The 12,039-nt window shown below is 44.0% G+C and overlaps 2 protein-coding genes across 2 annotated transcripts; both read right to left on the bottom strand.

Annotated features, from left to right (window-relative positions):
* Window positions 1-839: 839 nt before the first annotated feature.
* On the bottom strand, window positions 840-7,373 carry LOC118505878. Its single transcript, XM_036042307.1, has 5 exons — window positions 5,664-7,373; window positions 2,400-3,015; window positions 2,116-2,316; window positions 1,875-2,031; window positions 840-1,785 (listed from the first exon to the last, which is right to left on the bottom strand). Exons 1-5 carry the CDS (start codon window positions 6,108-6,110, stop codon window positions 1,488-1,490), a joined length of 1,719 nt encoding a protein of 572 aa, XP_035898200.1. The 5' UTR covers window positions 6,111-7,373; the 3' UTR covers window positions 840-1,487.
* A 2,272-nt stretch (window positions 7,374-9,645) lies between these two features.
* LOC118505876 lies at window positions 9,646-10,668 on the bottom strand. The gene is made up of 2 exons (XM_036042302.1): window positions 10,353-10,668; window positions 9,646-10,272 (listed from the first exon to the last, which is right to left on the bottom strand). The coding sequence occupies exons 1-2, from the start codon at window positions 10,643-10,645 to the stop codon at window positions 9,972-9,974; spliced, it is 594 nt and encodes a 197-aa protein (XP_035898195.1). The 5' UTR covers window positions 10,646-10,668; the 3' UTR covers window positions 9,646-9,971.
* Window positions 10,669-12,039: the final 1,371 nt, after the last annotated feature.

The raw sequence follows: 12,039 nt of genomic DNA, 5'->3' as shown, positions 1-12,039 counted from the left end.
GTGGAGCCGACTTTCAAACAGTTAGAAAATTATTCCTTCGAGCCACGTGGTCTTCAGATGCCAGTTCTTCTCCGAATTTCCCCGAAGAGAATGTGGAGTAGCTTATCAAACGAAAATATTCTCATATAAAAGATTCTTCAACCAGCGCTACACGAAGGTGTGGCACAGTGATGAAGGCGACGACGGCACCGGTCTTCATACGGCAGGACCGAGGTTCAAATTCAAGAGGTAGTGAGGGCTGACTGTTCAACCACTTGGTATCATTAAGTCAAATAATCCAAACATAGCAGGCATGACCTAAGAGGGCGTTAGGCTAGGCCAAGAAGAGAAGGAGAGAGAGAGAGAGGAATTCAGCGAGATCAGCGATATTAAAGCCAAAAAATGCGTCGGTTTTCTTGAACAATGTTGGACTATTTTTGAAGCGAAAAACTTCATACTGAAAATATTGTTGAAGTTTTGTAGCTGGTCGTAGCCGCAGACTCTAATTCGGAAGGTCAAAGTAACCTGCAGAGCTCCGCTGTACAGCCTATATACATGATGTTAGTCTCAAAACTAGAATGAACAGTAGTTGCCTTGTCCTGCTAGGACTAATATCGCGCTTAGAGCAATGCCCGTGCTCTATGGCTTGGAGTTATTTCACTGACGTGACAGGCACCCAAGAATCTTTTGATAGATTGCAAAAAACGACTTATTAACTATGCTTGTGCAGAGAACTACAGAGTGAGTTCCCTGAAGCTGAAAGCTGCTCTTGCTTCATCACGTTATTCGAAACCTCCTGACACCTCACATCGGGCTTACGCGATCCTGTGACGTGTGACACATACAGGCAGACATGGTTTATCTAGATATAGTCGTTCTTTATAGCTGCATTATCAGTAAGAATTACATCACTACAAATTTACAATCACAAGGCAAAACATCTGGGTAAGCAGAGCAGCTCCCCAAAACCGGATAAAGCTCTTATCATAGGTGTTGTTGTGTGACAATTTGCATCATTTGCTTCCGATAAGATAGAGGTGGGATTCAAACGAGCCAAAGCTAGATGTCTGATTAGATTTTATTGTTTATAAATAGAGATACCATTCAGTTTCGCTCGTTTACATTGTGTCATACTTATTCTTATTTCTTACTATCTAAAATCTGCCAGACTTGCGTACAGCTCCCAGTCAAAAGTAACCCTTCCAACGCATAGTATTTTGTATGAAGCGTTCGTATTCAATGGTCCTAAGCCAGTGTTTTTCTCTACATGTTTTTGGCACATCGCAACACGTACAATACTCAACGTTTTCGACATGCGCTTGTCCAAGCAGTGTATACGCTCGTTGCTTCTAACCATTTGGTAACTTTCTATTCGAATGCAACATCATCTCAGCACGAGTTTGTGTCACGCCACGGGACTAAACGATCACAGATAGGCTAGTACTTGTTATGGCATTGAGTGGCGTTTCGCATGTTCAGCGGCGCCGCGTTTTCCCGCTTGCACCATCTTACGCACCATCCTCCGTTTCCTCTATCAACGTGCGCGGTTTGGCGAACGTTTTCATCTCCACCCCGTTCTCAACGGCACGCAGATCGACCGAGCCCGAGTTGCTCCAGCACTCTCGCAGAATGATCCACCGCTGTTGGCCGGCCACAAACAGCACCCCGATAACTATCCCATGCACCACCACACAGTAGACGGCCACGATCCGAGCCCATCCGGTCATACAGCTGAACAGTATGAGGCCGGCCAGAACGATCCAACAAACAAGGGCGGCAACCGTCTCCAGCAGACAGAGGCATCTCCTGAAACGAAGGCGTTATCAGACCCGGCATTGGAGTAAACAGTGCCGCACCCTTGCTGCAGGCTGCAATTGCCGAATTTATCAACTCACTGTCCATTGATGTCATTGAGCCGGGTTTGATTAATTTTCGTTTGGCCGCTTATTTGTAGATAGATGCCCGAGGTGAGCCTTCGCGTGTAGTATGCCGATAAGATGAGTGCGACCACAATAGCTCCAAAGTACAAAAATACGATGCATATTAGACCACCTGGAGCGGGCGAGAGAGAGAGAGAGAGAAACAGTGCTAGAATTTGTCAGACAAGCCTGATACACCTGTGGATCTGATACATACCCTTGGGGAATAGGAATAGAGGTATTAAGGTAATACAGTAAAGCACCGCCAAAAATGCATACATGTCGCGCTTGTTCTTGTTCTCGTACTCCAGCCCGTTCGGTATGTAGTACGCGACGTACATTGCGTTGTACACGTTCATCAGGAAGAAGGCAAACACGGAGCTGCCCAGCAGTGCGTTCGAGACCATTTCGGTGAAATCTGCGGAGAAGCGTAGCAGTAGCGTTTGCTCAATGCGTCCAACACGGTTCAACAAAGTTCACCCGCTACACCGAGCTACCTACCGACATGGCCCTGATCGATGCAGCGACCACCGCACCTCGCCAGCCCAAACAAGATCGTCCCGATAGCGAACGTGCCGGCATGTACCGCGATCAGATAGCCGAAGGTATCTTTCAACTTTGGCACGAACGAGTAGCACAGGGCCGTAAACAGCAGTGCCATCACCGAGAGCAGGGAACCGAACAGCATGAAGAACTCGGTCACTCCGACACGATCGATGCGCACATGTTCGCACACCTTCGCCAACAGCTGCGCGTCGCTCGTCATCTCCACGCAGTAGCTATCGAACACCGATACGAGCGAGCCCAGCTCCAGCACCAACAGTGATCCGTTCTGCAGCACAAACAGCTCATCGCCCTGGTCCGCACTGTACATCAGCGCGTGCGGATCGCTTTCGCACAGATCTTGCGATTCGACCGGCAGCACCACCTGCTCACCGGTCACCTCCACGCACTCGTTGTTGCCGTAGAACTGGGCCTCGATTGTTTCGATCTGCAGCTCCCGGCTGCCGGGGACACACTCGTACCGGAAGTTGTCGCGCGGCTGTATCATCTGGCCCGGTGGGCAACATTTGCGGATGCGAGCCTTCTCGCTGTACATCAGATGAATGGGTGAGGCCTGACGGTAGAGTGTTTAAGAAGGGAGCATTAGTTAATTATTGTGTGCATTATTTAGTACGTTAAACTATGTCTACAATACTTTAGGAAATATTTTATTGTGTTTTTAATTTAACTGCGAAACTTAATAATTAATTCTATCAAAACGTTATTGGCAGAGGTGTCAAACTTGAGCCCACACAGTCCCATACCGAAGAAAAAAAAAATATAAAAGATTTTCGCACAAACAATTTATCAACCGAGGTTGCAAAACATGAAACACATTTTCAATTTATTAAAGCTTATTAACAAGCTTAGTAATTAAAATTAAGGTTTGAGAACGAAATAAAAAATTGTAGGGATTGCCTTTTTAGACAAAATTAATTAAAAAAAATGTAAATATTGTCCAACTGCGCATTTTAACTAACAGCCAGATGGCCAAAAGATTCATCAGTGAAACAAAACAACGACTCTAAAACACTAAGCAATATTGTTCGTTTTTTTTATTTCTCTACTTAACGCACAAATAATCAATGGGAGAAACATCATAAGCAGTCGGTATTGATTGAATCAGGGATGGATTAAGCTCCCTCAAATGAGTATATTAATGCTAGATGGTTCTTTCGATCGTTATCAATAGGATTTATTTTCTTTCTTTATTTATTTATTAAAAAGTAAGACCGTTTCAAATTTCAAGCCAAGCACACCCGATCCCCAAATACATGTCGTGAATAGAAACAGCAATAGAACCAGAACAAGAACTAGACAACGAATATCCCCAACACAACAACCACCATAGACCTGAATCACACCACAACCATAAATCTACAACCGAGCATGCCCGGCATAAGGCAAATAACCGGGAGGAAATGCCTTGCAATTTGTTGTATTTTTGCATGTAATTTTTTTTGTATTTTTGTAAATTGTTATCTTTAGCACGGCGTTGACAATACGGCGTCAAACCGTCATAATCGAACTTAAATACAAAAAATTTTAGTAGCGTATTATCGTATGTTTATTTTCTATTGCCTCATTTTTAACCTTTTCTTCTAACCTTCTTTTTGCGACAGAAGAAGAAGAAAAGAGTATTTGTTTACCATACATTAAAAAACGAATCGTTTCAATTTAATTATTAAATCATATAAATAGCTAAAGACAATACGGCATCAGTCCGTCATAATTAATTAATAAATGATTAAAAATATAAATCGCTAAAATTTTTGGTAATACGGATAAAAATTACAAATTAATCATTAATCATTGGTTAGCCAGTAGCAGCTCGAACAAGTCAGACAACAATCTAATCCCGGTTTATTATGTAAAAAACACGATGATAAAATAAATTGGGATTCAGCTTATCACCTAACATGATAAGTTTGATTTAATAATGAAATTAAGTTTTTAATTCAATAATTCCGTAAATTTATCAATTACATCTATCTTATCATCTGATCCAACCTAAAACAGAAGGAATCCGTTTGAACCTTTGATTAAATCTTCGGACTATTTTGTGGCACTTTGACAACTCTGTTGAATGGATATTATTTAGAACATTTGATTCATAGTTTAGCATGCGTTTTTGTGAAGATTTGGTGCTAACAACTGTTACTGGCATACTATCGATGATAAAATAAATCTCCATAGTTAAAAAAAAGTTCTTATTGCACATGAGAAGCAAATTAATTTTAAAATTTTACTCTATGCAACGTACTGTACTTACGGCGAAAGAGAACAAGCTAATCTTAAGTTAGATTCCAAATTAGTGACAAACAGATCAACCGTTGCTAACCAGTATCGTACGCTATACCTGTACACAAACCAGTTTATTGTTTGCTACAATCAGCATAACACATTTGGAAGTAAATCAACAAGCACAATTTGTCCCGGTAAACAAGCGGGCGTAATACAGCTTCTAGAACGGTGCGGTACACTTCCAACACCAAGCGTTCCAACCATAACGAGTACGATCGTCATTGAATCACCGCTCGCTGTGCATGTGTGTGATCGTACATCCCAGGGCCACTATTAATGGCCGATCGATCGACAAATGTCATAAAAGCTAACGATTCGTACCGTCTGGAAATTGCGACGTCATTATCGGCATCCCGGATAAGACATTTAAAGTGACATCCACACGAACCGCATACGAAATGCGTCTAGACGTGCTGCCATCCGGTTCCGGCTCTTGAGCGCTGCGGCCATTGTGTTGGTGCCTTTTTCTCTAGCTCTTTCCGTTTTAAGCCACCCCGAATGGAGCATAAGTCCTCTAAAATTTTACAATAATTGTACACCAGCACTGGTACACGCTTTGCATATCGAATTATCACGTCAGTACCCGAGGCGGACACCCTTCTTGGCACACCGCTTGTGCGGTGTACGGTTTCGCACCGGCAAGCCGTCGTGTGTGGTTCGTTAAATGTCAATTAGAGCGGGTTCGCAAATCGTGACCACGAACCCCCGAAAATAGCCTTCCCGCACACGGTACCGGTTGGTAATCGGTCGGATGAGCTAACAGGTTTTCATTTCTTGGTCCTGCTTCCCAGTATCGGGCAGCCTTGCATTATCTTTCCTCGCGGGGAGTAATCGGGAGCTTATCGTTGCGTTTTATGCCACAGTCATGGTGGAGGAATGTGCCGCCATGATGTGGCGGCGCGGTTGGTAAGTACTTACGCTGAATTCCGAACAATTCGGCGGATACTCATCGGCTGAGGTGGAGTGTTGCTGATGAATCGGCTCAACCGAGCTGACCTCCGTTGATGGTACCGAGGCCGTCGTCGTCGTTGTCGTCACGGTCCGCGTGGCCTCATTACTGGATATTGATGACGTCGTTGTTGGAGCTACCTCCGTCGTGCTGACAATGGTGTTAGTGGCGATCGTGTCGGTTGCAATCGGTGAAGCAGACGATTGGCGGCCAGCGGTATCTAGCACGGCAACTTCAGGTGCAACGCTTGACGGATCAATCACTATCGCGGGCACTTCACTCGGTAGCGAGTTCTCGCGAACCGCACCTGTTGCGTTATCTATCGTAGCTACACTTCCATCCAGCGTCACCAGAAGTAGCACCAACCACACCGCACCGTATCGGACGAACGTCCGCATGGCGCAACGTACCATCATTACCTACGACACACGATCACGATACAGCGATGATGCGTGGTGATGGGGATGAAATCACTACATACAAAAACCCCCGCAACCGAATGTTACCGCAGGGCAACAACACACCTTCACACACGTGTCCCCGAACAGCTGTTTCGTACCGGGTCCACGACAGCTACCACCAACACTAGGCGCTTAAGAATTCAACCCACCACTGTTAAACGGATCCACCGACCACTGCACCACGTTCAAGGACGTCCAGATGCCTTGCTCCTGCAGCAACCACACGGTGATTTAAACAGCCGACACGACAGCCAGGTGACGAACGTATATGGCAGTATAGCTCGCATCAATTTTTCGTGGACCCTACCTGACTCCGGTACCTTACATAACCTAGCACACTTTCCTTTTGCCCTTCACACACACACACACACAGAGACACTTTGATTGCACACGTGACCACACCTTTCCGACACCTTCGCTTCAATCGGCGATGGCACATTCTAACCTCATCTGCCGTGGGTCAATCGTTACCACGTTCGCTGGGTTGATTGCCGGGTTTCCGTCTCTGTCAACACTGTCGACTGAAGGTGCTGTTGGCCCGAGATACGGCAAGTGGGTGTCTTCATCGTACCCGCAGCGCACGCACACTGGAACGCCGCGCAAACGGCTCACTTAGCTACTAAGAAGAATCTGCTCTCTCTCTCTCGGTCCACCCCAAACACCACATCAGCGAGACAAAAGGCGAACCATGCTCGCTCTCAACATTTTTGTACGCCTGCACCATGTTGCTCCATCGCGACAAATGGCGCCTCGAACCGTGGTCACCGTTGGTCGGTGCTCATTCGCTCTCGCGAGTTCTCCTGCCTGCTCTATACCTTGCAGGCAACGTTGTTTACGACCACCAAATACCACCAGATCACATTGTAACCGCAGGAATTCGATATTCTATTTGCTCATCGAAACCGTAACCGGAAAGGTGCGCGAAAGGGAGGACACGGAGGATCACCAGTAAGGGGTTGAAATTTTGCTCAAAACTGGTTCACTGGAGGAAACGTTGCTTGGTGAAGGAGCAATGGCAAAGCACAACCGCAAAAAAAAACGTGTCTGTGTGATTCACGTTGATTAAAACTCCCTCCGAAACCGCGAAGAGTCTACCAGGGCTTGCCAAACCGTGCAGTTGCCGATAAGGATAAGATTTATCTAATCGCAGCGTACTCAGGGATGGTCTCCCGGCAGAGCTCCACACCAGAGAGCGAAAAAGCTGCTGTCCGCCTCTTAACGCTACCAATTTCAAACTGGACAAAGACAATGTATGTTTCGCTTTCTTCGTGCAAGCGTTCACGTTTCCCCTTTTTTATTGCCCCACCGAATGCTAAACAATAATATTCCATCTACGGGAGCGGCCCGGTGCGTACGTCCATTTCCGGCGTTGGCGTTTCTTCGTCAACCCTGAGGGTTTATATGTTGTTGTTTTTTTCCTTCACCCGTTAAGGTGCCGTACACATCGGAACGGAAGCTTGAGCCGCTTAATGTTGGCATTAAGCATGCTACGCATAAATAAGCACCCATGCTTTTGGGACGTTTTGTACGTTCGTTCCTTTGATCTTGGGAAGATGGGCGAGATGGGTTGAGTCGTTTGCGCATAATATTACCCAGCATAAGGGGGAATGAAAACACAACGCTACGAATGGGCCACGGTTTTTTTTATGAGGGAAATGTCGATGTTTATCTACTCAAGTAACGCTTACGAGGGTGGTTAAAAACATCGTAATGAATGTTAATGTTATTAATGAGCACTTGTTCCGATATCGGATTGCCTAGATTGCAGAGATTTTTAAACGATTTTAGGGTATACATTTATGGTAGGCCTAGGAATAGGGCCAATTTGTTCAAAATTAATTTAAATTCGTATCTCATTTCTATACAAAAAAGCTAAAAAAATTGAATATTTAAACAAAGCCTGCTCATTATCACTATTTCCAATCCAATATTTTAATCGTTAACGGTTTGAATATCAAATTGCCTAAATTCAGGGGCTTATGTTTAAAATCCATTTAACTAAGGTGCACCGAATACTCGCCCATGATTGGTGCACCTTCGCTAAATAGATTTTAAATATTCGCCCCTAAATTTAGGCAATTCGATAAAAAAATGTTTATTGTTTAACTGTTGTGCGGAAAAGCGCATGAAAACGAACTACAATTTGAAAAATAAACATCGGTTTATTTCATTTCAAATGACCAGAAGCCTTAGTCACATTTGCCACTTTAAATGGTGTAAATTGAGTGATTAAAACAAAAGTAAAAGTTTTTTTTCTCAACCTCTTCGATTTCTCAATTATTGTGCTAGTCTGAAAAAACAGATTCAGATAAATTTCCTCTTACGAAAATGACCGTCAACATAAAGCTGAAGGTTTTTTGTTACAAATTTGCTGTTACGACATGTTTACCTCAAAAAAAATTGAACTCGAATTGCCTACATTTAGGGGTATGAATTTAAAAGCGAGTTGCATCGTCTTAAACAAGCATCACCATTACTTTGTTGAATAAAGCAAGCCTTCGCCCCTGATTGCCGTGGGATTTACACGATTTAATTATGGAGCAAAGATACAAAACAAAAGGAGACATTCTCCTTGGAAAAACCTCTACATGATAAAATCCCCACCAAGAGGCGACTGGTTTTGGTCATCATTTGTACTCCACCACTGATGCGAGAGGCGATGAATCATAAGAAAAACACCACCTTCAAGCTATCTACGTGCAACTTCATGTACCCTGAAGCCATCGTGTACAGGTGGAATGGACAACGTTTGCGATCTTCCACGGAAAATCCACTAGACAGTTGGACATCCCGTAAGCCGGTTTTCGATTCCCTGTAGGGTGGCTTACAGTTTACAGCGACGCTCCCCATTCTCCTACCGTAATCAAGGTTAGGGAGGTTTTTGTTGTGAAAATGAAACGACTGTTTTTCTGGTCTTTATCGAAAGGCAACCACAAAAAAAGGAAACTATATTTTGGCTACTTCACCCCATAAATCTCTTTATTCGTACCATTCACTTGTCAGTGCGAGAAGGCAATTAAAAGGAACCTTCATCATCATCTAGAGAGGAAAGACAGTTTTTTTTTAAGTTAAAACATTTCTTTTAGTGGTTTAAACATGTTCTACAAATAAAAGAAAATACACATAAAATTAATGTCCCCGATGACATTCGCTCTCCGCAAGCTGGCCAATAAAACGACACTCGAACTCGCAAAAGCGAACTCAACAAAACTGAACCGTAAAAGGAATTGCAGTTCCAATTTTGCTTTGCTCGAGCTTAACATTTTGATTCCGCTCCGATGGTCGTTTGGCAGCAACACCGTTTTCTGGTTCAGCTGCAGTTTCACGCCGAAAACCCTCAATATCAAGGCCACCATTTCGGCTTGTTGTCGTCCACAGACGGGCGTCACCATTCGCTGTAGGCTGGGATGATGTACCGTGAAGAATTCAAACCGGTTATGTTCGCAAAACCCGCCATCGGATAAGAAATGTGTTGTGTGAGCTCGCGCCGTTCGAGTATTGTTTGTTTTATTTTATTTCGCCTTTTCTTACGTACGAAAAGTCCCAACAACGAAAAAATCCCACCCCGATGCTTGGACGATGTGGTTTTGGGGAGCGTGATCAGCGGGCGAACGATCGCCAACCGGTGACTAAAATTGGGTATTTTTTTGGAGGAGACTTATTGGGATAAATTTTGTGCTAACGTCTTAAATTATTTCCCTTGAAGAACGATAAATTCCGCTAGCGAAACGAAACGTTTCGTTTGTTTTTTTTATTTACAGTCTCTACGAGCAAATCTCTTCGGTAGTTTTAGGGGGGGTAGCAGCTGACCTAGCTCTACACCACACGCAACTCATTTTCTGCCTCTATGTCGTCGTCCGGCGGTAGGACCGTTTGTGTGTCGCGAGGCATCTGATGGTCGGCGTACGGTGAGCCGACGGCCACCTGTCCCGGATGGTGCAGCTTTACCCGCTGGCCAACGTTGCACAGTCCGATCGAACGGCGCCGTAGGCCGACAAACACGACGAAGACGATGATCGCGTTCCAGGCCAGCACGGACAGCAGCGAGTACTTGCCCATCGAGTACGGTATCCACACGATGATCTGGGTGGCACAGGCGAATGTTGAGACGATGGTGCTGTTGGGCGAGCAAGGGGAAGAAAGAAAATTACTACCAACGCTCTTCGCTTCGGATGATAGCTTAAGCAGTCAACTTACAGCTCCTTCCGCTGATCCATACGCTTCGCGGTGCTACCTTCGTTAATAATCTCGAACGGATTTTCATTACTATTAAACCCGAGATGATTACGCCCGAAGGAGGTGTAGACGTTTGCTGCACTGATGACCAGCGCTACCAGCAGGCTTACCAGTACCGCCATCAGTAGGACGCGCTCGGAGTAGAACGTTAGGCCCATGGCAATGAGAGAGCAGGAGGAGATGAAGAACACGGTTACTAGGAGTAGCCGATAGTTGATGTTATTGGTGCCGGTGGCCGAGGAGAAGAACAGCATCGCACTGAAGATCACAAAAATGGCGTAGGTTCGTTCCTTTGATCTTGGGAAGATGGGCGAGATGGGTTGAGTCGTTTGCGCATAATATTACCCAGCATAAGGGGGAATGAAAACACAACGCTACGAATGGGCCACGGTTTTTTTTATGAGGGAAATGTCGATGTTTATCTACTCAAGTAACGCTTACGAGGGTGGTTAAAAACATCGTAATGAATGTTAATGTTATTAATGAGCACTTGTTCCGATATCGGGTTGCCTAGATTGCAGAGATTTTTAAACGATTTTAGGGTATACATTTATGGTAGGCCTAGGAATAGGGCCAATTTGTTCAAAATTAATTTAAATTCGTATCTCATTTCTATACAAAAAAGCTAAAAAAATTGAATATTTAAACAAAGCCTGCTCATTATCACTATTTCCAATCCAATATTTTAATCGTTAACGGTTTGAATATCAAATTGCCTAAATTCAGGGGCTTATGTTTAAAATCCATTTAACTAAGGTGCACCGAATACTCGCCCATGATTGGTGCACCTTCGCTAAATAGATTTTAAATATTCGCCCCTAAATTTAGGCAATTCGATAAAAAAATGTTTATTGTTTAACTGTTGTGCGGAAAAGCGCATGAAAACGAACTACAATTTGAAAAATAAACATCGGTTTATTTCATTTCAAATGACCAGAAGCCTTAGTCACATTTGCCACTTTAAATGGTGTAAATTGAGTGATTAAAACAAAAGTAAAAGTTTTTTTTCTCAACCTCTTCGATTTCTCAATTATTGTGCTAGTCTGAAAAAACAGATTCAGATAAATTTCCTCTTACGAAAATGACCGTCAACATAAAGCTGAAGGTTTTTTGTTACAAATTTGCTGTTACGACATGTTTACCTCAAAAAAAATTGAACTCGAATTGCCTACATTTAGGGGTATGAATTTAAAAGCGAGTTGCATCGTCTTAAACAAGCATCACCATTACTTTGTTGAATAAAGCAAGCCTTCGCCCCTGATTGCCGTGGGATTTACACGATTTAATTATGGAGCAAAGATACAAAACAAAAGGAGACATTCTCCTTGGAAAAACCTCTACATGATAAAATCCCCACCAAGAGGCGACTGGTTTTGGTCATCATTTGTACTCCACCACTGATGCGAGAGGCGATGAATCATAAGAAAAACACCACCTTCAAGCTATCTACGTGCAACTTCATGTACCCTGAAGCCATCGTGTACAGGTGGAATGGACAACGTTTGCGATCTTCCACGGAAAATCCACTAGACAGTTGGACATCCCGTAAGCCGGTTTTCGATTCCCTGTAGGGTGGCTTACAGTTTACAGCGACGCTCCCCATTCTCCTACCGTAATCAAGGTTAGGGAGGTTTTTGTTGTGAAAATG

This window comes from Anopheles stephensi, chromosome 2 (assembly GCF_013141755.1).
Source record: "Anopheles stephensi strain Indian chromosome 2, UCI_ANSTEP_V1.0, whole genome shotgun sequence".
Lineage (NCBI taxonomy): Eukaryota > Metazoa > Arthropoda > Insecta > Diptera > Culicidae > Anopheles > Anopheles stephensi.
Note: the sequence above shows the minus strand (reverse complement) of the source record. Positions and strands in the feature narration are given on the sequence as shown.

Coding starts and splice junctions, on each gene's coding strand:
- LOC118505876 (XM_036042302.1), bottom strand. CDS start 10,645: ATGCTGTTCTTCTCCTCGGCCACCGGCACCAATAACATCAACTATCGG. Junction 10,273..10,352: donor ATGGATCAGCGGAAGGAGCT/GTAAGTTGACTG, acceptor CTCGCCCAACAG/CACCATCGTCTCAACATTCG.
- LOC118505878 (XM_036042307.1), bottom strand. CDS start 6,110: ATGATGGTACGTTGCGCCATGCGGACGTTCGTCCGATACGGTGCGGTG. Junction 3,016..5,663: donor CGAATTGTTCGGAATTCAGC/GTAAGTACTTAC, acceptor CTCTACCGTCAG/GCCTCACCCATTCATCTGAT. Junction 2,317..2,399: donor CATCGATCAGGGCCATGTCG/GTAGGTAGCTCG, acceptor GCTTCTCCGCAG/ATTTCACCGAAATGGTCTCG.